The following is a 26,162-nucleotide window of genomic DNA, read 5'->3' as shown; positions in this document are numbered from 1 at the left end:
AAAACAGATTTTACTTAATCTTGGTTATAAAAAGAATAGCTTGAAACCATATCTTTTAAAAATATGGTTTCAAGCTATTCTTTTTATAACCAAGATTAAGTAAAATCTGTTTTAACTTATTTCCTTTAAGAAAATTCATTTCTTCAACTAGGTATTTCCTTTCTTTGAATTTCTGAACATATAAATAAGATGGCAATAATTTCTTAAATACCATGTACAGTAAAATACTTGCATCAACCATTATAAATATCTACTATTAGTGAACTATGGGCAATAGAAGAAGGGGACGACAGAGAATGAGGTGGCTGGATGGAGTCACTGAAGCAGTAGGCATGAACTTAAATGGACTCCAGAAGATGGTAGAGGACTGGAAAGCCTGGAGGAACATTGTCCATAGGGTCGCGATGGGTCGGACACGACTTCGCAACTAACAACAACAACAACAACAATTAGTGAACTATATCAATGTATTAGATGAATCTTCTATTGATCACATAGAAAACATGCAAATTAAACAAATGAAAGAATAATGAACAAGCTGAGAGAAAAGGAAAAAACAAGTTAAGTGTGATTGTGAATGGACTTTCTAAACACTTAAAAAAAGATAGAGGGAACTTTAAAAAACCAAAGGGCAGGGTATAATTTGGCATTTAAACATAGCAGAAAGAAGGACATTTGCAAGGATGAAAGGGTATGAGGAGGCAGGTACAGTAAAGACATAACTAGGTTTAATTATATCTGTTTCCTTATCTATTGCCTTTTGTTTACTTTACGTGCTACTTCTTACTCAGTTATGCAGTTTCCATAACACTGCTGAGTCTGAAAAAGACTACAGCGACATCTATGTATGTATATAATCTGATCTCCATTTTGCAGGAGAGGTTAAAAAGAGAATACCACAGAAGAAACATTATATACAAAATACATCATAAAATGTCCAATAATAATCTATATTAAATATAATTGGAACTGTAGCCTTTAGATTTTTGTAGTACAGTAATTATTTCTATATTTGGAATTAATTTTAAATAAAGTACCATACAAAAATTTGGACTAAAAGACATATAATTGATATATAGAATTAGAAGAAAACATGACAATGCAGAAATACTGAACTTCAATATTCTAAGGGCACAGTGATATGGAAATTATTTAATTTGTAAGTAGTTATGGTAAATAGAGAAGGGACCCTCAGTGTATATAATTTGTTTCCATTCAAATTCACGCAGGGCTTAATTTTAAATTAAAACACTTACTTGTAAAGATATTGATCCACTATCTTTGTTTTTAGTGAGGAAGTTAGAAATGGACAAATTTAAATCAATGCTGCTGTTATCAGCTGTAGAACCAGTGCCTGAATCTGTATCATTTTCTTTAGCAGTCTCAGGATCAAGATATTGTGTATGTTCAATATTATTCTGCTTCCTTGATTTATCTTCTGTCTCATTTTCTACGCAGCTAACATTAATACTTGGTACTGGAGATGCCTCATGTTCAAGAGGCTGTTTCACTGCACTATCTTCAAGACGATTTTTAATAGATAGCTCACTGGAAACTACCTCAGGATCTGTGCTTATTTGAGAATTATTCTTGTGGTTTTCTTCAGCTCTGATCTCTAATTTATCACCAGGTTGTGCGACGTAAACCGCATCTTCGGTGTTGATTTCTTGAATTGTTTTTTGTTTTTCAGCATGTACAGCATCATCCAATCCTGGCTTCTGTTTCATGACCTCCATTTTTTTTGAAATGTTGACCTCAGTTTCCTTTAAGGTGTTCTTCTGGTTAAAATCATCATAATCTCCCACTCTCTGTTGCTGATCAGTATCCACATCATTCTGAGTAAATGTTGGTTCAGAAGTAATTTGTCCCTCAGAATCCTCAGAACTACACTCTGTTGGCTGTTTGGTGCTTTCAATTACTTTAACTGAATCTGTGGTCTGAACCTTGGTAGTAACACCTCCCTCTTGAGCACTACTGATACCTTCTTTTATTGGTTTCTGCTGCTTATCACTTGATTCTTCTATATCTGTCATTTCCTTAATATCATTTGCTTCATATTTCTGATTTTTAATTTCTTTCAGAACATCATCTTCGCATTTTTCATTTCCTTGTGATTCCTTAATTGCTTTAGTTTTTTCTGTTGACATTTCCTCCACAGTTTTGTTTTCCTGGATGACTATGAAACTTTGCTTTTCTTCTTGCATATCAGTCTCATTAGAAATTGTTTCTCCAGTTTCTGCACTGCTGGCTTCAATTTCAAGACTGATTTTATTTCTGCTCTCAATTGATGATTCATTTGACGAATCATTGTCTTTTTCTGTTTTTAGATCAGGTTTGACATTTATTATAGATAACACTGTATTGGTTTCCTTTTCTTCTTTCTGTGCTATAGTGTCTTCATTCAATATTACATTTTGATCAGCATTTTCACTCTTTTTTGCTTCTTCAACTTCATGTTGTAATGCTGATTCATTCTCTCCTTTTTCAAAATGGCTCTCCTTGGCATCACTTGTGTTTTCTGTGAATACTTCATTTTCATTTCTGCCAGGCTCCATACTTATCTTTCCTTTTTCAATTGTATTAGTACTTGTCTCTTCCATGGATGAATGCTCTAGTCTCTCCGAAACAGATTCCAGCATAGATGCATTCTGTGAAAGTTTATCCTCTTCTGAGCTGGCAATACTGAGGTCAGATGAGGCTCGCTTATTTGCAGGTAACTGCTAAAATATATATTGAAATGATTATTAGTTATACATGTAATTACTTCAATTTTTAGTATTACTGAATATTATCCTATTACTAAAGTTAAGATTATGTAGAACTTATAGTATCAGTATATAGGATTTATAGTAAAACAACTTCTCTGGATAGGCTTCTTCCCAATGTGCACCTTGTGTAATCCAAATTTTCTTTGCATTTGGGAATCTATATGCATACCTGACAAAAAGATGTAGTTTTTAAATGTGCAAGCTAAAAACTTACGCATTACAGCATCTGCCTTCAATGAGATGGGCGGCTATATAAAATTTAATAAACAAACAAACTGTACACTTCTGAACTTGGCAACCTTCCTTATAACTTAGAACCCATAGGTACAAGATTACATAAGTCTAAAGTATGTTATTTTATTTATTAAATTTTTGGCCATCCATCATACACTGAGTAACTCTGTTTAACTGACATCCGTTCAACTAGCTCTGACCAACTGCAACAGGAATGGAACTCGTACCTGCCATTTTATTGCTAATGAAATCTGAAAATTCTTATGCTTTGGAGGAACATCAGAACACTCAAACAAACAAAACTCAGTTGGTCTTGTTTGAAGAACAGAATAACATTCCAAAATACAGGTTGCAATGTTCCAATCTTAGAAATTCAAAATGATTCTATTCTATTCTATTCTAATTTATATATTTAATTATATTAATTGAAAGAGCAAATCAGTTTATATGACATGCTTCTCTTAATATAACACTGTAATAAAAATTACATTAACAAAAATCAACATAATTTATAAACTTGGCTTGCAATATAAAGTTTCTTTTTAATGTACAAATTTTAAATTTCTCACTAGAGAATTTTCAGATTCCTCCTCTTCATCTTCATCTTTTCCATCCTCTACTTCTTCAGTGACTTCAGCCTTTGCTTCTGCAATCAGCTCTCTGATTGGTTTACTGGAAGTTACAGTAACAAATGGATGCTAGTAAAAAAAGGCATACAGAATTTAATCAAAATTAAAAGGCTTTAAAATCAAAATTAAAAGTTTGATGCAAGAAAAGTAAAAACATAGGTTTCTATTAAAAGGCTTACAACGCATTTTTTCACTGAACACTTCTTTATAAAATTCTAAACAATATTTTTCTCTTTAAAAATAACATTTCTATTCTTCAGTAAGTTCTTATATTTGCATGTGTAAGTCTGTTTGGGAGGAAAGAAAGTCATACGCTGATTCAATTTCACAATTATAAACGAGATCTATAAACACTGTAGTTTCTTGAACAACATCCAGCACTACTTGATTTGCATTATAAATCCTATATTTGGATATATTTTCTCAAACCATTTCTTCTAAACAAATATATTTCAAAATTATCCTTTACAAATTATCCTTGTAAATATGAAAACTAATCCTAGTGAAATCAAACATAAAAATAGATAACAAAATTAATAAACAATTCCTAGATTAACCTGTGTTAATTTCAACTCAGCTTTGTCTGGTCCTATCTTGTTTTTCTCCAAATGGACATTTAATTAAAGTTTAAAGCAAAGTGCTATTTTTACATCTCACTATATCTATCATTGCATTTAAAAATTCTTAATTGTTTTGGTTATCATTTAGATGAAAGCGTAGAGTATAAATTACCAGGGCTTCAGATTTGTATTTCCATGGTGGATGCTATTACAACATTAAACATGTAAAGTCTCATTTTAGCATATTAATGTCTTCAATTGCTCCATACAGTCCAAATTGTAAAAGCAAAACAAAAAAAAACCTCATTGATATACACTAGTCCCTTGACTTCCTGCAGAGGAATCTGGAGCTGTTCTTTCTCAAGAAACTATTTCATTGTTTGCTGATTTGCTGCAGTGTACATTGCTCTGTAATCAGTAGAAATTAACCAGGCAGCCCAGAGAACTTTACATGAATAAATAACTCATTATGACTGAGCATTGCTGTACAGTATATCTGAATTCTATATGATTGGAAAACAGAAGTCCAAACAGTAAAATATTTCATTCTTCACACCTGCAGAAGTTCAGCAACGTTCCATCTGGCATCTACATTCTTTTCCAAACATTTCTTTAAGAAATCCTTAAAATCAGCAGACCTACACAGAAGCAATTAAATTGGTAAGTTATAAAGATAAAATTTATAATGATAACTTAATTAGAGTGGTCCAAATAAAATGCAAAATAATTGATAATATTTCCATTCATATTTAACAGGCAGTTTTCTTTTATTACAGTAGTTTAGAACAGGACTTTTCAACCTTTTCACCCATTGTACCACTTTTAGGATATGGCAACATCCGAGTACCACCAGCTGCCTAGCAAGGTGTCAAAAACTTGATGACACACACCCCCAAAAGGAAAAAAGTGATGAAGTACAGGTAGTCCTTGACTTAAAACAGTTCGTTTAGTGACTCTGTTCGAAGTTACAATGGCACTGAAAAAAGTGCCCCCCAAGCCACAGCCGAGCAAGCCTGCCCGGCGGTGCTCTTGCTCCTGTCCGAGGTTTTCATTGTTGTGAGCATTTCTGAGGATTGGCAGCGGGGGTGGGGTGGGAGTGGGTGTTTCATTTTTATTCCCCCCCCCATTTGCTGGGTGGTCGCAGCAGCTTTTGGTCACTTCACATGACTCTGGGACACTGTGTCCGTCATAAATATGAATCAGTTGCCAAGCATCTGAATGTAAATCACAAGACCCTGGAGATGCTGCAACATTCCAGCGGATCAGCACTTCTGGGCTCAGAAGCGCCGGGATCAGTGTCGAGCTCCAGCTGGAGCCTGGCACTGATCCTGGCGCTTCCGTTGAGCCCTGACAGCCCTGCAGCTCCAGCCATCTCTCGCTCAGGCTTGTGCGGTGCTGTCACCGGTTCAGCTCATTTCCCCTCCCCCGCTACCACTTTTCTAGGATTGTTGCATACCACTTTCCAGGTGCCAATGTACCACAGGTAGTACCCGTACCACTGGTTGAAAAGCCCTGGTTTAGAATATAGGCTTAAGATGTCTTTCGGAAAAATTGCTGTCAATTTTGGAGCAAGTACTTCCTTTTGTCAGTTTATTTTAATGCTGATAATAAATAAAGAGAAAAATAACCATTTTGATGGTTGTGCCAACGAAGGTGGTTCCGACTTTGCTATTTTCAGCAAAACACGCATTGGATTCAATTCATGATGAGGTGGTTCTATTTCAGCCATTTCTATTAAAGTGACACCTAAAGACCAAACATCAGCTTTATAATCGTAAGGTCTGTCTTTAGATGTCTCACACATAACCACTTCAGGAGCCATCCTGGAGTAAGGGGGGAAAAAAATCACATTGTTAGCAATAAATAAGGCCTAGTCTAAGACCTGAGCTAATTCAAAAGCTAAGGAACGTAAGATCAATATTGTTTGTATTATTGTAGTTGAAAAAAAGTTGTCACTGTTCTTATTTTATATAGCTCTAAAAATATACAATGTTTTATGTAAGAAAAGGTTATCCTCAAAAGGCTATAAAATGACTTACCAATATGGAGTACCAATGAAAGAATCTCGTCTCTGGATTGTCCGTGTATTTTTAGCAGATACTCCAAAGTCCGCTTCAACAAATAAAAAATATTGATTTAGAATCACACATAGCAATTTGCATTTATGTTTCAGTGCTACTTGCTTTGCTTCCTAAAAAGGAGAAAACACTGTTTCATTCTTAGCAATCTCCTGATTCCGTTTTATTTTTTCCATTTTGCTCCAAGATATATTTTTGGAACAATTACTTTCATGCATTTAACATTTTTTAAAAATTATATCAATATCTCATGAGTAAAAGTTACTTTCAAGACATGTTTTTACTTACTAACTGGTATAAATTTAAAAAATAAAGAGACAAATGACATGTATATCCTTTATGTTGATTTAGTGTGAGATTCAGTGTAACATGTCAAAAGTCTAATGGTAACTAAGTCTTATGGTAAGTAAGCAGATCAACTTTTATTGCTGTCATTGACTGATACATAGATATGCATATACACATACACACAAAATATATTAAATGTACATTACGATGCTAATTAAAAGAGATTAAATTAGTAAAAGAGGAAGAGAAAAAAATGCTAAAAGATATCAAATAAATACAGTTTTATTAGACAATATTTTTGCCTCAATTTCCAAGGCTGAGGCTGCCTCTAAAGAGCAGTGCTATCAAAGCATAAAAAAGCAAATCATCAAGCCTGTATCTATAACTGCAAGACATTATAATAAAAAACGTCCTAGTATGATACGTTTGGCCATGTTTTTTGATAGAATTTCATATGTATGTATGGCAGGAAAGCAATTTCCAGTAGGATGGCCAATTTCACAATTTAAATGGTATCTGAGAAACAACCAAGAGAGTATTACATTCACATGGCACACAAACCAACCAAAGCCCTTCAAAACATCTTAAGTAAATGAAAAGAATTAAAGAATTAAAGCCCAAGAATTAAAAACAGGAGTCATCTACAACATAAAGGGTAAGGACTATGGAGAAAATTACACGAGCACCAACTAGCTGTCAAACAACATGAGAAAATTCCATAATTTCACAACATATGGACAGACTCAACCATAGTTTCAACTAGGAAACTTAGCATCCTAGACCAAGCTGAATCAAAAAAATGCCAGGGAATTCCTAGAACCTTGGCACTCAAACAAATCAGCCATCAATAGGCACATAGAGATAAACAACTTTATAAGCAGGGATTGATACCAAAATTAACACCAGACAATCAAGAAGTAAACAATATCCTAATCAAGGAACTACCAATAAGAAAACAACGCCTCCACTAACACTGACAGGGCAAGCTCAGAGAACAAATCCCATTTCCTTTTAGCATTGAAGATGTTGGGTAAAAAAAGGTCTGCACACAACTATGCTCAGAAAGCATCAAGGACTTCACAATTCAAACCAGAGCTACATATCTTCTCTTCATGCAATGGAGAAAAAAACAACAGTTTTCTTTGAGATTAAAATCAGCGAAAGCAGATATACTAATTAAGTTCCTATGACATAGAAACAGCTGTCTATATTTATTGAGAAACTATTACTGATACTACACTAATATTAAAACAATGTAACTCTATTCTACTTTAAGAAATAGAATACTCACCTAGTTTAATATCTCCATCCAATGTGAAAAGAATATTGCCAGCTTTCAGATCTCGGTGAATGATCTTGCTTTCATGTAGATAATGTAGCGCCTCAAGAGTCTGCCTGCAAACTACCCTGATCTGTGACTCTGTCAGTGGTCTTTCCAGTTCTACAAGCAAAGCATACTCTTGGATTTAAATGTCTTTTTTTGTCAAAAATCTTGATAATTAAAGCAAAATATGCAGAAGTTGGGGAAGGAGTGTTGCCAAGTCAAAAGATCCAAAATAGATTATAAAGATTTTAACATTAAAATGCCCAAGCAGGAAATATGATCAAATAAGCCAATTCTACTTTATTGTAAGGCTACATTAACAAAATCTTGCAAATTTGCAAATACAATTACCTACCATCTCCCTTATAATCTGAGAAACTAGGAAGGTCCCATCTGAACCTCTTGCCTTGCCCACTAACCAGTGCAAGAATTATGCTGTGTCTTATCTGTTCCCTTATTTCTTGCATTTCTTCAACATCCCAAGGTCTTTCCCACTAGCATCACACGTTTTAAAATTAGAATGATTACTTAAACTCATGGTCTAACATTATGCATTCATGTATATTTATCTTTGTAAATTAAACTAAAAAAGAAAAGCTAGGCATTAATGCAGACATGTCAAACTCGCAATGTCACATGACATCGCACAATGTATCAGAAGTTTTGCCATTGCCGGCAATGGGGTGGTGTATTAATGGTGTAAAAAATAACAGAAACTACCAATGAAATTGTATATTTTTCCAATATTTTGAATGTTGTCGTACTTACCCAACATTACTGCATCAACTGCACCACCAGCACAGAACTCAATGAGGATCTGCATATTTAAAAGAAAATAATATAGATGTTTACTTTTCAAACTGGCTTATTGTAGAACAGGAATGAAGCTTTCCTAATCAACTACACTAAACTTCTGGTTAGAAGTGTGCAAAACAGTATGAATGTGAAATGTTTTAACTCAAAATGCCCACTTTGAGTTTGAAAGAATTGCTTCAACCTTGAAGAGATTGCTCTGTCTTCCTAGATCAGGGGTCTTCAAACTTGGCCCTTTTATGACTTGTGGACTTCAACTCCCAGAATTTCTCAGCCAGGCATGCTAGCTGAGCAATTCTGGGAGTTGAAGTCCACAAGTCATAAAAGGGCCAAGTTTGAAGACCCCTGTCCTAGAAAGTGTTCTGACTTTACTAAAAATATTGTCTGCTCAAAATTGTTCCTTTCTGAATTCAAAACAGGTTGCCCTAAGTCTGGAACACCTCTGATATGTTAGGATCAACACCAGAATATTTTCTATGAGGGTAGGACAGCTGTCTTCAAACCCTGACATTGTTTTCAGAGATTCTGAATTAAAACATTTTGCACATCTCTACTTCTGAGTTTCATTAGTTTCTTTTACCATTGTTTTCATTCTTTAGACAAACTTGATGAGACACATAATATCGGTTCTATTGTGGAAATAAGTTGTCTGTTGTTCAGCAGTGCAGTTAAAAATTTTCACTGGGCCAGTGCTGCTGTAATTTTTCCAGAGCGAACATGAATTTAAATAAATTTACAATTACGGCTTAAAATGTTATTCCATTAAAAGAAAAAAAATGAACAAAGAAAAATATTCTACCTGCTACAATAACAGAATTTTATGATATGTCGATTGATACTGAAACAGATATAATATCAATAATAATCAATGGGAACTGTGATTCTATTAAACTTTGGGGAAATTAATGTTTGATTAATTTCATTAAAAGGTCCAAACCTTGTGCAATTCAAAAATCAAATATGGTTCATAATCTTTATATGTTTTAGAATATATTAAACATAAGGTATGCATTTGGAATGAATCCTGAATATGATATGCTAACTGTAATTTGTTCTACCAAAAATTAAATAGAAAAGAGTCATGTAGCCTGGCCTCTGTATTTCTTTGATTAGATGAAATTAAGTCAGGACATGACTAATGAATAGAACAGAATATGTTTTCTTCAAGTTACTGAGGTCACCAAATCTGACTTGCCTTAGTAATCAGTTATCAGTTATTCTTTCTTTTCTTCCTTCCTAGTTGCTTTAGTGTCTTTCCGACTAGTTAAGCAATTCCTGTTGTTTGGAAACATGAATGGCATTTGCCTTGTTTCAATATATGACATAAATCTTTCTTCCTCTTTCTGAGTGGAAGGGGAGAGAGAAATTATGGTCCAATTTTTCTCACAGGTGAAAAAGGAGAATAAAATCACCAATGCACATACAGTGCTATGCCATAACATTGTTAATTGTCGTCCATAGCAAAAAGGATGATTGTGCTTATTAAGATTTAATGTTATATATAAAATAGGTAATTTATTCAACAAATCATCATTAAGAAAATCCTAAGTTATAGTTAAGTGAAAACTTAATCATTCACATGGCAATGGAGCAGGTATTATTCAAGCATTTTAAAAAATGGTATTTGACATTTTGTTCCCCTTCTTTCATATTTCTCAAACATCCCATTGCAGCATAAAGCCCAAGTTCACAAAAAATATGAAAGAGGGATTGAATCTAGTCTTTCTACTTTGGCTGGCACAGCCTGCGCACTCTAGCCTAAATCTAATATCGAAGACAATATTTTTCTTTGTACTTATGCACAGATAATAATTTCTACAAAATGATTCTTCATGAACAGCCAGCCATTATTTTGAAATGTTTAAAATGTTCACCATTTCCAATAGATGCAGTGAATTGCAAATCTGTCTCTAAAAATATATTTTTTAAAAATGCAGACTGCATGGAGGCAATGTTAAGATTTAATACATAGTACCTTTTCTTCACTAAAGCATGTAGTTAAGAACAAAAGCAAACCCTTACCCAAAGATTATTTTCATAATAGAAAGCATCTAGCAATTTGACAATATTAGGATGATCACAGGATGCTAAGATATCAATTTCAACCATGTAGTCTTCAAGTTCTTCTTCAGATTTAGTATCAATGACCTTTGCAGCAGCAAGGACTTTTGTTTCTTTGTTCTGAGCCTGCAGAAAACATTAAAGCAGAACACGGTTGTTTTATTCATTTATACTGTAGACATTTTATCCAAGTGTTCCTCCATGTTCTGGATATTTTGTAAATACATACTAGCATGTACTGGATCATCTAGAACATATTATTAGCACTTTCAATGCAACCTTTCCTTCTTCTGCAAAGCCTTCACGTTGAAACCATCTTACTGAAAACAGTCAGCTAAGGCAGAAAACAGAACACATTGTCTAGATAGTATTATAATCTGCCTATTTCTTCCAAGTATCAGTACTAAGGCTTATTCCATTCCCAAATTAATTGGGAAACCAAAACACAAAGCATATGAAAACAAGTTCTACACTACGAATTCTCTGCATATAAAAGCATGTGATTTACCACTATGCAATGGTTTCTTTGTAGGATCAACCATTTCCACTTTGCTAAAGATTACTGAGAATTCAAGATTGTGTACATGCGTGCTAGTCGTTTCCAACTCTAGGGGGCGGTGCTCATCTCCATTTCAAAGCCAAAGAGCCAGCGCTTGTCTGAGGACGTCTCCGTGGTCATGTGGCCGGTATGACTAGACGCCAAAGGCACACAGAATGCTGTTACCTTCCCACCGTAGTGGTCCCTATTTTTCTACTTGTATTTTTATGTGCTTTCGAACTGCTAGGTTGGCAGAAGCTGGGACGAGTAACAGGCGCTCACTCTGTTACGCGGCACTCAGGATTTGACCCACCAAACTGCCGGCCTTCTGATCGACAAGCTCAGTGTCATAACCCACTGAGCCACCGCGTCCCTTCTTATACCCTAGGAAAGCTCTAATGCTTATTAAACTAGTGTAGCATACTTCAAAACATTTTTACATAATATGATAAAGTGACTTTGCTTTGCTGTGATTCAGGATAACTAGTATAAATAAATTTTATTTATTCATTCATTCAATTTATATGCATGGATACAGTAATCCTCATACAGTCAAAAGTAAAAAATTGAATGCTATATCAAGCCAGTATTAAAATAAAGAACAGATGGAAATTGTATTTTGTACCCAAAAGAAAATTACTTCTATTCCTTTAGGATTGGACAGAAGAGGTTCAGAAAATCTGAATACTGATTGCACTACTGCAGGGATGTCAACTCTGCCAAATTTCATACAACTCTTAATATTCCAATGCTCTTATCTCCATGCAGTCACTGCTGTCTGCATAGAGTAAGATTCCCCACACAAAAAATTAAATTACTGCAAAGCTGATATCAGAAATCGCAATATATATAAATAATGGGGAGCATGTGAACTTCTAAGATACTGTTCAAGAAGGGACACCTGAAGGTAAGTTGACAAAAGATTGATTGAGATGAAATGAAAGTTATAAGCAGCAGATTAACTCCATGTCCGACAACATGAATAAAAATATCACCCAACCCTGAATTTGTAATAATCTTATGTCTCTTTATTCTTTCATTTACCAATTAAACATAACAATCTTTAAACTATAAGGCTATCATTCTTAATACTATTTCTAAGAAAGAGTTAAAACTTAATCCTTGCTATTAAGTATAAGAACACAACTGCTAATTTGATTTTTCCACAACACAGTTTCACTGGTCTCAACTGTTACAATGTCACAGTAAAAATAACAATAGAATTAAAACATGCAGTCCAAATTGCAAAAGCAAAACTAAAGTTGGAGAGAAAAATAATTACAAGAAATGTGGGTGAATGTTACTGAACGGCTGTATCACAAAGCTCCACTTTTAACAATTTCCTAAAAGCTACCAGGGAGGAACCAGTCTCATCTTAATGGACAGCCCATTCCACAGTGCTGGCATTGCTACGGTGAAGCAGTAACTTGTAGATTGTCTATCCTGATATTCCAGAAATTTGGAACAATACGAAAGCCCCCTATATGATCTAACAGTTTGGGATGAATTTACTTGAAGGAGGAGGTTTTCTAGATACATGAGTGCCAAGTCATGAAGGCTTTATTGGTTAATGCCAGGACTTTAAGTAGTACTTGGAACTGAACTATAACTTGTGTAGGGCCTGCCATATAGTTCTAATATGCTCCCAATATCAGGAACCAGTAAAATTTTGGCCTCCATATTCTAACTATCAGCAATTACCATGTAATCTTTAAAAATAGCCCCATGTAGTTATTATAGCAGCCAAAAATAATAATGGGACCAAAGTAGAAGCCTAATGTATGAATAGCAACTGTGTCTTGCTTAGGTTGACTGTGAACCAATTCTCTTCCTTTTAGACCAGGGGTAGGCAACCTCGGCTCTTTTATGACTCATGGACTTCAACTCCCAGAATTCCTGAGTCAGCTGATTCAGGAATTCTGAGAGTTGAAGTCCATGAGTCATAAAAGAGCCGAGGTTGCCTACCCCTGTTTTAGACCATCAGTCACCAGGCATTGGGATAAAACATCAAGAGCATGCTAGTGACATAGTTGGGTATAATCAGCATTGTTTAATCATTGGATGACCTCGCCCAGTAATTTAATACAAATGTTAAAAAACAGGAGGGGACATGGACTGAACCCTGTGGTACCCCTTAAATTAGGAGTCTTCAGGCTGACCTCTCTTCCCTCACTACAACAGATTGAAACCATTCACAGAGGAAGAAGCAAAAGCTCTGCAAAAAGATAACCCCATTTTTTTTTGCTAAACTATAGTCAACTTTAGATTATAAGGATTTTCAAAATAATTTCAGGTTTATTCCTAAAGTATTATACATTCTTACTACCATTTATTAAGGCAATCAAGGAAGAGACACAATAGATTAAAACCCATTATTCTTTAATTCATTCATCAATTATTAAAGATCTATGAGCTATATAATTAAGAATTATTAGTCTGCCTGAAAGTCTAAGTGCCTGCATAATTTTATACATAGCTTTAAAAACCCTTCCTTTCCTTTTCAACATATTATTCAGAGTTTCTTAGCTTGTACAATAAAAAATAAAAACAATTTCCACTTTGAGGTTTGTAATCTCAGAAGAGAGACCATTTTAAAATTCTGCTCTAGTTGGATAATTATCAGTTCCTATTCATAGGACTATTACTAACTGCTCTCTGGAAAGATTCCCAAAAGAAAGAAGCTCCAACTATATTCTTGTTTTTCAGGACTCTCTCATTTATACAGCCACACTTCTTAACCTTATGATTCTGAGTGGCTTAAAATGCAAAACATAAAAACAAGATGCAACAAACATTATAACAAAGGTGATATCCCTAAAAACTACAATCCAATCAAACCCTCTAAGTGGGGCTTCCACTAACAGCCTGGCCCCAGAGCTTGAGGCAAAATCTAGGTCTTCCAGATTTTCCAGATCTTCCAAAGTTTTCCAGATGGTTTATATAGTTAGGGCTATCCAGAACTCTGGGAAATGTTCCATAAGACTATAGGTGCTATAATGGAGAAGGCATGCTTCTTGGTTTGCATTAGATGAGACTGTTTTAAAGAAGAGAATAAGCCCATCATGCTAGATATAATAGAGCAGTTAAAGATAATAAGAGATTGACAGTTCCACAGGTAACCTGGCCCAGTACCATGCAGAGCTTCATAGGTGATAACCAGTACTTTAAATTATACCTGGAAGACTTGAATCCCACAAAGCAAAGACATTATAGTAAATAACTATAATAGTGTTATCAGTTTGGATCCAAAATTCCCTGCACGTGTGTGTTCTGGAACAACACCAGATTCTAAAATTGGTCTAAAATGGAAGGCCCCTCTAGAGCACATTGCAATAGTCCAACAAGGAAGTAAGGCATGTGTTCCAGGAGAAGCACAATTGGTGCATTAGATTAAGTTGTGCAAAGACCTTCTTGGTCATGTCTGTCACTTGCTCATCAAGTGGAAACTGTGAGTCCTGAAATACTCCCAAGACTGAAGTGAACTGAGTATGACCAATGTATTGATGGTACTAATCCCAAAATGGCAATAATTCCAAGATGGCAATAATCTCACCCATGTAGATGTTAAATAGAAATGGTTCAGAGCTGCAACTTGGGGTGGCACCTTGCACTGTAATATTTAATAATGACTGGAATATTTGACAAGATATTTAACCTGCAAGATGGGATACAAATAAATGCTACAAATAATCAGGAATGGAAATTATATACAAACTTCCCCACAATTTAAATTTTATAGGACTATGTTGAGAATACTACAATTAGCTTCTGAACCTTCTAAATCTAGTTAACAGAATGGGACAAAAGTTGCAATTCAGAAGTAACTATTTTTTCCTATGGTGATTACTGTAGTTATTTCACTTTGAGCTCTTAATTGTATTTGTGTTCATCATTAAGCACTACACAAATTTAACTCCAAGACAATTATCGAGAAAACTAAAAATATCTGTTACAATTCTTTGGAAGCATAATTACAAACAAGTTACCATGTTCTTCTGTAATCCAAATCTAAGAACATATTAAAATGATAAATATACTTCAAGGGGTTCTGTTTTAAACAGAATATTGTTATGAAACTTATACAAAACAAGCTCAAAAGTATTAAGAGTTTAGGAAATAATTGTCAATACATGCTAATTATTTCAGGGTCCACAACTGAAGATACCATTACCTTATCTGAGCCATGGTATTTTTTTCTCTTCAAAACAGTAGCTCTATAAACCTCAAGAGAATCAGTAAACTAAATATGGACTGAAAGTACAGATTCATTCCATCCAAAAATGTATTTTGGATAAACCCATATAAGTATCTAAATAATTGGGGCATTGTTCCCTAGTAGATAAGTAATAATTACCATTACAATAAACTTTAAGGTACTTAAGACCAAATTACAGTCACAAGATAGAAGTGCAAATGCACACTTGTGCCATTGGGCTCAACATACATATTTCAGAAAATGTTTTTGCACATAAATGCAAATAAAAGCAAAAACACATAGAAAAGAAGAGCAAATAGAGCTCTGTAGGGTTTGACGCTATTCCCCTAGTCACTTTCCAAGGTGGAGAAGCAGTCTCTTTCTCCGTGAAAAAACTTCAATATCTTTAACATAATTATATCTATGTGTGCCTTCAAGTGAGTCTGACTCCTGATGACTGCTTCAACATATCCCTCTTTTTTTTGGGGGGGGGGGGCAAGATTTTGGAAGTGGTTTGTCATTATCCACTTCCTCAGGCTGAGAGAGAATGATTGGCCCAAGATCACCCAGCTAGCTTTGTACCTAAGGTGGAACTAGAACTAATGGTCTCCTGATTTCTAGCCCAATTCCTTAAGCACTACACAAATTTAACTCCAAGACAATTATCGAGAAAACTAAAAATATCTGTTACAATATAAAAATATACTGAATATTTTTGTAATGTCACTGATCCCAAACATATTGTCTCAAACAAAACACGTGATGAATCTTTCCCAAAAGCCAGAGTGCATCTTTCCAACATCCTATTAGCAGTGCAAATGTTAGTACCTTGTAAATATGTATTACGCTGCACAATACATTCAAACATTTGTTTCACAATATGCTAAGAAGGCATTATTTTTAAGTGTTAAAAGAATCACCCCTGCTTTAAACTGCAGTACAAAGTCCAGGATAAATTTTATCAATGCATCTACAGATATGGAGGACTGCCTTTGAAACAATTGACTTAACTTTCCAAAGGATTAGATTGTTTGAGAATGCTATCATGCTTTATGAAACACCTTTCCGACTGCTTTGGAAAGATTTTCTTTCTGTCTATCCAGTTCTATCAAAGTTTTTCTTCCAATGTTATGTTAATTCTTTTCCAATTCATTATTCATCCCTTTTTCAAATGAACGAAATTCAAGAACTAAGAATAAATTATAACAGTAGATGATTTTTTTTCAGATTTTGCTTCCTGAGCTATATACTTTCAGAATGTATTATTGCTCCTAAACATTCAGTTCTAAGGAAACCAAGGCATCACCAGACAACACATTGTTCCAAAAGATTTGATTTCTGAAAAACTTTTGATGAAGATAGACCCCTTCAAACTGAACACAAATATAATTTCAGAATGACTGTATCATGTAGGGTTAGGTGTAGGAATCTTGAGAAATAAGAAATTAATGACTATTTGGTTTAATTGTATAATGTTTCCAACATGCTGCATGAGTTCAACAGGGCCAAGTGTTTTGCTGCCAATTTTCATTTGTACTTAGTGTCGGATATATCTCGCTGCAGTGTCCAACAATAATCAGCCAGCACTGATGGATTCCAGTTGCCCTTATGCCATTTTTCCATTGTTGTAGGATAAGGACTGGCAGAGCCAGGGAGAGATTAAAAGAGGAATAAGTCTTGAATCACCACATAGGCAGAAATGAATTAACTAACCCCCACTTCTGTTGACCGTTATCTAACTCTAATGCTAATCAAATGATGACCATTAGTTGAGAAGATTTCTATGCCTAGGCTTTCAACAATAAATCAGTTAAATTGAACCTTCAGGTGGGGGCCTGGTCTTTTGCGCCTGACAATTGTGGCAATGTATGAATGCAAAAACTGAATCTTTAGTGACATGACTTTATGGTCTTGTATCCTGTAAGAAACGTACCAACCAGCTGAATGTAGTTTAGTGCTCTGTAATTGCCAAGAAAATGCTCAACAAATAACAAAAATAACAAATAACAAATCTTCACTTTCATTGTTCATCATTTTCACAAAAATTTTCATCAGTCTGAGTTTTATGTGAAACAGAGGCAAAAAAAATGTTTGTTGGGTCAATAAGTGATTCATGTGCCACATTTTTCTGTCCTAGAAACAAATTCTTTCAGAGTGGCCATTTCTTTTAATGTTATGTGACTCTCTTGCGTGGCTGTCCCATTTGCATATTAACAACATACTTGGTATATCCAAGCTGCATTCCAAGTAGCAGAGCCACTACTTTTAGATCTCCACAGATATTTTAGTTTTAATGGATACACTTCAACAATTCCATGTTTTCATGTTTCTTCCATGTGGACAGCACAGTCAACAGGTACAAAAGGGTGTACATTGCCATTGTATAAAAACAGAAGATTTCTATAAAACAGTCAATAGGTTAAATTACAGATTCTCATTATTATTAGTCAAAAATCTACAGTATAAGATACACCCAAAGGTGTTCAAGAAGCATTTGTTTCCCAATGTACTATATCAATCAATAATACTTCCAACAACCAATCTCCTGACCAGCAGATAGAACCAGAGCATACTTGTCTTCATTCTTGCTGTCCCAGGATATAAATAACCAAAAATGAAAGCTCTTTCTAGAATGGAAATTTAAGCAACCAGCTTGGAGCTACTCTTCCTTTGTCTATTAGATGGGGTTAGATTGGTCTCCTGCTTACAATTTATTCTCTATGAAAGAGATGCAAGCTTCCAGACACCATTCACTCCACTGCCATTGAAAAGATAGAGTATGTTTCTTCTCAGCTCTGCAGAGCAGAACTAGGATGATACAAAAAATAAATCTGAAGACATTTCTCTGTCGATAACATCAACAAAATCAATGTTTATTTTTGGCCATAATGACATGCAACCTTCAAACGTCTACCCTAGCCCATAGATATTAGTATATGCAACACAAGAGTTAGAACAATACCTACCAATTCAGATAGAGTATCATTTATCTACAAACAATATGCACCTTCTTAAAGAGCATCATATTTATTGCAGTATAGTCTTTCATGCGTTACAACTCCTTTTGTCAGATGCAACTTATCTGCTTTGGATCATCTATCACAGGCAACTGTCTTTGTAACTGAACTGTTTATTCTTAAATGTTAGCTGACAAACAAAACTATCATGATTCAGATTTGTTAGTTCTGAGGAAAAGAAATAATTGAAGATTTGGTGACTCCATAGCAAATATTTATCATACAAGCTTCATGTTTGTAATATGATCATCAAGAATATTTCTTATTCAAATGAAATTATTATAAAACAGTCTCAAGTCTTGGGAGAAATATTGTTCTATTTATAAAAGTTCATTCTGCTGCAATTTTAGTTTAACTTTTATTTTTTGTATAATAAAAAGATATATGTATATGTCATAAAAATCAAATACTTTAGCTAGGAAAAAGACAATACAATATACAGCAGTAAACATAAAGCATTCTTACAGTTGTAGGAATAAAATGACAAGGCTAACTATAAAGCCGTAAACAAAAGCAGATACTTTATACTAAATCAGATAATTTTTTTATTTACCTCCTATGGTCAGCAATTTCCATGATTTCAACAGGTTATTATCATACAAAGAAAAAGAAACCAAAGCAGAATCTTTTCTAAATAAAAAATATTTTTAGTATAATATGAACATTTTGTTTGTTTCTAATTATTTTGACATAAACATTTTGTTTATTTAATTCACTACTGCTGCTACTTCTGTTCAGTTAGTCAATCCACTTTGAATTATTTAATAATATTCCATATTATTATTAAATGGGCTTTAAAATGGCAACTTGACTTCAGTCCTTTCTTCTCCTAAATGCATCTCACCAGAACTCCAGAGCAACTTTTGCAGATAGAGATGAGCAAGGGTACAGAATGAAGAAGAATGAAGGCAACTGTTTCATGCAATTCCTTTCTATTTATTAAATATATCACTCCTACTGAAGGAAATATTGTCATAAACATGTCCCCAATTAAACATATTAAGAAGAAAATCCAATTTATTCTTTAAATTATGATTCATAGTGATCAATCGGGATTTATACCTGGAAGGCAGGGCTTTTTTTCTCATAGAATGCTCAGAACGGAGTTCCGGCACCTTTTTGGGATAGAACCTTGTAGGGTAGGCAAGGTTGGTTGTGTGACATGTGTGAGTTCCGGCACTTTTTTTTTTTTTTTTACAAAAAAACCACTGCTGGAAGGTATATGAAATATAATGTAAGACAAATTGTAAATTTACTTGAATATTCGGATAAGAACAACCAAGTCCCTGCAGCATTGATATTTTTTGATGCAGAGAAAGCTTTTGATCAATTGAATTGGCAATTCTTATTGAGAGTTGTTGAGGAAATGAATTTTGGAGAAGGATTCCTACATTCTATTAAAGCTATATATCAACAACAAACTGCACAAATTATAATTAATGGGGGGGCTAACAGAGATGTTTAAAATTGAAAAAGGTACAAGACAGGGATGCCCCCTATCACCATTATTGTTTGTTTTAACGCTAGAGATTTTATTAATTAAAATTCGAGAGTCCTCTATGATAAAGGGAATTAAAATAAAACAGAATGATTATAGATTGAGAGCTTTTGCTGATGACTTGGTTGTGACAGTATCTCAACCGATACAATCGGTTATAGATTTGATGGAAATTATAACTCAGTATGGTAAGGTTTCTGGGTTTAAGGTGAATAGTAATAAGACTAAGATATTATCTAAGAATATATCTATGAGTGAAAGGGAAATGTTAATTAAATTAACAGGTTTTGAAATAGTAAAAAAGGTTAAGTATTTGGGAGTGTATATTGCAGCAAATGTAAAATTATATAAGAATAATTATGAAACATTATGGTTGAAGATACAAAGGGATTTAAATAATTGGAAAAAATTACAATTATCTTTATTTATTTATTTATTTATTTTAATTTCTATACCACCCTTCTCGCAGTTGTTAAAATGAACGTTCTGCTGAAGTTTCTCTTTTTGTTTCAAATGATACCTATATTGAAAAAGGATGCCAACCTTGATGAATGGCAGAAGGGTATTAATAAATTTATTTGGGCGGGGAAAAAACCAAGAGTTAAATTTAAGATTTTACAAGATGCTAGGGAAAGAGGGGGACTCAAGGCGCCGAATTTGAAACTGTATTATGATGCGGTGGCCTTGACATGGGTTAGCGATTGGCTTAATTTAACTAATAAGAGAATACTTCACCTTGAGGGTTGGGATTTGGTATATGGATGGCATGCATATTTGCTTTATGATAAAAAGGTGGATAGGGCTTTTAAATCTCATATTCTTAGAAGTGCCTTGTTACGTGTCTGGAAAAAGTATTATTATAAGTTAAATTATAAAATACTGATTTGGGGAATTCCTGGACACACGATAGAAGGTGTATCTATGGGAGTGAGTTTGGATATGTTTTCCTATAAGGAATTACTTAGATTGGAAGGGAATGATTGGCAACTTAAATCATTAGAGGAGTTAAGACAAGAAAACATAAGTTACTCTTGGTTTTAATATACCCAATTGAAAGCTAGGTGGAAGTTGGATCAGAAGGTTGGCATCAAAATTACAGATGAAAATTTAGTAAAACAAATTAGAGATTTAAATTGTGCACATATAAAGAGGATATATAATGTTTTAATTGAATGGGATTCGGAAACAGAATTAGTTAAAGATTGTATGATAAAGTGGGCACAAAATATCCAGGAACCAATTCCGTTGGATACTTGGGAGGTAATTTGGGTTAGAAATGTTACATTTACTCAGGCTCAAAATTTAAGAGAAATTTTTTTATAAAATGTTTTATAGATGGCATCTGGATCCCAAAAAGTTGTCTAACATGTATCCTAACTTACAGTCTAAATGCTGGAGATGTGGTAGTTTAGAAGCCACCTATTTTCATATGTGGTGGACTTGCAGAAATATAAAAGCTTTTTGGGTTAAAATTTGGTGGAACATTCAAAAGATTTTTAAGAGAAAGATAAAGTTCTCTCCGCAATTGTTTCTATTGGGCATTGTTGTAGATTGTGATGTTAAAGAAACCAATTTGATGTTGAATTTGATAACAGCAGCACAGTTACTGGTGGGACAATACTGGAAGGATAGTTTGCCTACCATAGAAGAATGGGTGTTTAAAGTATCGAATCTTGCAGAAATGTCTAAGATTTCTGCTTATTTGAAGGATCATTCACAAGAAAGATATATTTCAGTTTGGAGGAGATGGATAGATTATATTCAGAATAAATATGGGACTAAAAAGTTTCATTTAGCTTATGAGTAGATTTTAGAGGGATATTGTTATTAATTTTAGTGTTAGTACTTTGTATGTATCTATGTTAAAGGGGAGTTAAAGCACATTATGAATTTGGTTAATTTTATATTATGGATAATTTTTAGTTAGAATATGATTATTATATCTATAACCCTGTATTTAGCTCTGGGAAGCGGGGGGGGGGAAGGGGGGTGGTTTGGGGTGGGTGGGTTTTGGGGATATGTATTGTAAAAAGTTTTTTCTGTAAAACTCTTTAATAAAAAAAAAATTGCCTGAGAATATATCCAGTATAAAACTGAACTGGAAGGAAGCAAAACGTCCTTCTTAGAAGAAAAGTCCATTAAAGCAAAAAGTAAAGATGCAAAGTACACATATTGCTTCCTCCTTTTTTAAATAAATGTTTGAGGTAGATAAGATTTAATTTATACCTTGAAAAAGGTGACTGCTGCTAAAAAGAATGGGTGGAACCAGCATGTATGTTTGAGCTGACACACAGAATATATTCAAATATAAAAATAAGACATCAGAGTTATTCAATATGTGCCTGGAATATAAGTGACTAATATAAGAATACAATACAAGAACCAACTTGCCTACCATGCCTCCTAGATCTGTGGAATTAAAACAAAAGCAACAATTGCATTCATTGGATTGAACCACAGTGCTATAAATATTGCCACTCCACAAAGTTATGCTCACTATAATTCAGAATCTCCATTTGTAATTCAAATCTAAGATTAGACATTGACAGTGAGCAGCTTTATGACTGACATGCACAAACTGCTGTCCAAATAATGACTGAAGTAGAAACAAAATCACCGGCATAAAAAATGAAATCACAAAACTGATCATACATATTTAATTATTAAAAGTAGATTATTTGAAGCAAAATTTGTTAGCCATACCTGCCCGCTAAAAAACTCTTCCTGAGGAATATGGGTCAGTCTCTAAGTTACCCTAATTCAATCAACACTGTCAATAGTCCATTGCCCCACCCCCATTGCATCTTCAGTCACTTTCAACCAGGTTCTGAAGTTTTCCAATGGACTCAGAAGCCTGCAGGGAGTGGATTGAAATCTTCCCTTACATTAAATGAATTTTGTTCTGCTAAAAATTTGTCATATTTGTAAGCTGTTAATAATTAAATCCAAACAATGAAAAAAGTTTCACACTTATTTTAAAAACTGTCAGTTTAATATTGTATTTTTTTCCTTAATGGATTTTTCAAAAAGTATTTACTGTAGGAAAAGCTTAGTATAGTTTTAAAAAAAACTATATTAGTCATAGCATAGATGGGCCATCTGAAGTTCTTAGTCACTGATCAATTTAGCTAGTAGCAGTAAATAAATTACTAGCTTCTTAATGACATTAATGGAATATAATAAAATAGCTTAGTATCACTAACTGGCAACTAATCACCAGATCAAATGATTGGAAGGGTGAAACTGCTGGATTATGTTTATGGAAACAGTAAAGTTTAATGAGATGAAGAAGGCATGAATATACATGGCAATTTGTAACACTGAAAGAGCAGCCCATTAATTCATGGAATTCAAACATTTGACATGTAATAGTTAATCTCTGTTCATATCATCATCAATGACCCAATTATGAATCTAACATTCTAGGATTATCCAGGAAACACACGAGGAAAGCCTATCTCACATCATGAATTAGACTACAATTCTAAATATACTTCATTTCCCACACTTTGAAGGAAAGGAACAATATTAAATAAGACCATTGGGAATCAGGATTATTATATAGTAATTTAAAAGCATTTGGTCTTGATGAAATTCCTATGTTAAGATATGCTCACCACTCTCTATAAAACAGCAGATTCCAAAAACAAATAATTATTGAAGTCATATTTTTAGAATTTGTTTTCTAAATATATTTTCAGTATCAAACTGTAGCCTTGCAGGCATGTCAAACTTGCGACGTCATGTGACGTTACATGACATATTGAGACTTTTTCCCCATTGCCAGCAATGGGGTGGGTGTGGTTAGTTTGACATGCCTGTAAGGAAATCATGTATTATATGAAAAATCCAAACTACCACTTAATTGAAATGTGTGAACTTTTATCTATAGACAACCCCGCACATTTCTATTTTTAATGAGGACAGTAGAAAAAAGAAAAAAATAACTTTGCAATACTTAGTGAAGGCAAATGGGTCTATGTTCCAAGAACTTTTTCAGTTTCTTTATTCTAAGCAGTGATTAAAAATTGACTTATCACTAATTTTGATAGCTACTTACATTCAAGAGAAATCCGTTATTTTACTATATCATGTAAAAATAGCCCAACGCTCATTATTCTATGGATTATGAATTTTTATAGTGTTTTTAAATTCAGGGCCTAGAAAAATACAATTTACCAAAGCAGCATCAAATAAAAAGCATTTCTTACCTTAAATACTTTGCCAAAAGCACCATCACCCAATTCTCCTATAATTTCCCAAAAGTCCTCTGGATTCAAATCTCTTTTGACATGCTCATACTGCTTCTTTTTCTTTTCACCACCCAACTTGAAGATCTTACGGAAGTTAAAGAAGGACATATTTGCCCTTTTTAGTTCAAAAACTATTTTCAAACTCGTCAGAAAAAAATAAAGCAGTTGTTCTCTCTGTTGTTTGGTCTAAAAGAAAAACAGTACAAAATTGTGACCACTGTGCTATGTGTCAGTAACAGTGCTAAGAAAGGAGCAGATAAGAACAATTTGCAGTCTATATTTTCGATTCGTCAATCAGAGCAAGTAGCAGCCACATGCAGTTTTCCCTCAAGTTTATCGCTGTAGGTTTAGCAACCTAAAACATATAATTAGCACTAAGTTCTTCTAATTACTCAGTGCTTATGACCAGGCTCCAGAGACATTATCCAAAAAGATGTGTTGATCGTTAAGAGTCTGAAAGCTGAGGAGTGGAAAACAAATGCCCACTTGATTCACGATGAAGGATCCAATATTAAATGGCGAGCATGTGTGCAAAAAGCAGACAGCTGTATTCAAGTCCTGCCCCTTATTCAACAGCACAGACTACTAACATCGCGTCAAAGGCAACTCTTCCCTTGGTGGTTGAAAACTTCAGCAATCCACGAGAACGGAAAAATATGCATCTTCTTTCCTACCCTAGCACGAGACTTGCCTTCAAGAGAGCATGGTGTCTATTGGGAGAGAGGCAAGAGACAAAGTAAGTGGAATAAGAAGATACTCCTCAACAATTTTCTTACATATACATTAAATTATGTATGTGTGTGTGTGTGTGTGTATACAAGCTGCTAAGCTTGTAAGCCGCCCTGAGTCTTCGGAGAAGGGCAGGATATAAATTTAATAAAATTATATATATATATATATATATATATATATATATATATATATATATATATATATATATATATATATATATATATATATATATATATATATATATATATATATATATATATATATATATACACACACACATACATATACATACATATACATATACATATATATGTATATACATACATACATACACACACACACATATATATATATATAAATATATATATACGAAAACAAATACATACATATATATATATATATATATATATACATACACACACACACACACACACACACACACACACACACACATATATATATATATATATATATATATATATATATATATATATATATATATATATATATATATATATATATGAAATTTAAAGTTATTTCCTGTGGAAACATGGACTTACATGAAAACCTCCCTCCCCTTCTTCGTTGGAGAAAGATGGAAGAAAAATAGGTTGGGAGCAAAATAGTTTTTTTTTTAGGAAAAGCAGCAACCTTCAATGGTGGAAGCTGCTTGCCTTTTCCAACAAATGGGGGAGGGGAAAGAGGAGAATGAGAAACTCACCAGCCGAGACGGATTTTCGTCTCCCCGCCGCGGCAGAGGCGATGGGGAGGATGACGCCCGCCGCCTTAAGCGTTCTTACTTCCTGCGCCTCCCCCACTCCCTCAGACAGGGGGGGGGCGGAGCACAGGAAGAAGGCTCGGTGGTCTCGCTTCCTTTGCCCCCCTCGCCTCCCCTCCCTTGCTCTTGTTCTATCGACCGCTGCCGCGCGCGCGCACGCACGCACGCAAGCAAAGGCCCCTGGAATCGCTCCCGGCGCTTTCGCCCGCACCCGACGCGGCGGCGCCTCCTCTCCCTAGCGAGCTACGCAGGCGCTCTGGCACTTCAGTTCCCTCGAATGCGTCTTTCCCCAAGCTTTCATCCTTTCGCTGTAATTCCCTCCTTCGGTTCTAACCACCGGATATTACCTCAGCAAAAGGCGGGACAGGAAAAATAAAAAAACAAAAGCAAAGGATG

General features: G+C 34.3%; 1 protein-coding gene across 4 annotated transcripts in view; it reads right to left on the bottom strand.

Moving 5' to 3' along the window:
* Positions 1 to 26,076, bottom strand: part of SLK (STE20 like kinase) — a 46,161-nt gene extending 20,085 nt beyond the window's left edge. For 2 of the 4 annotated variants that reach the window (XM_081330057.1, XM_081330060.1), the window contains exons 1-10: positions 25,710 to 26,076; positions 24,215 to 24,966; positions 10,717 to 10,881; positions 8,650 to 8,698; positions 7,849 to 7,998; positions 6,231 to 6,303; positions 5,820 to 6,014; positions 4,748 to 4,829; positions 3,572 to 3,700; positions 1,257 to 2,720 (exon numbers count right to left, since the gene is read on the bottom strand). In XM_081330057.1, the coding sequence (XP_081186183.1) occupies positions 1,257 to 2,720; positions 3,572 to 3,700; positions 4,748 to 4,829; positions 5,820 to 6,014; positions 6,231 to 6,303; positions 7,849 to 7,998; positions 8,650 to 8,698; positions 10,717 to 10,881; positions 24,215 to 24,364 (2,457 nt within the window). In that variant the 5' untranslated portion in view covers positions 24,365 to 24,966; positions 25,710 to 26,076. The other 2 variants (XM_081330059.1, XM_081330058.1) reach the window with 2 other exon arrangements.
* Positions 26,077 to 26,162: the final 86 nt, after the last annotated feature.

Source organism: Vipera berus, assembly GCF_964194415.1.
Source record: "Vipera berus genome assembly, chromosome: 5".
Lineage (NCBI taxonomy): Eukaryota > Metazoa > Chordata > Lepidosauria > Squamata > Viperidae > Vipera > Vipera berus.
Note: the sequence above shows the minus strand (reverse complement) of the source record. Positions and strands in the feature narration are given on the sequence as shown.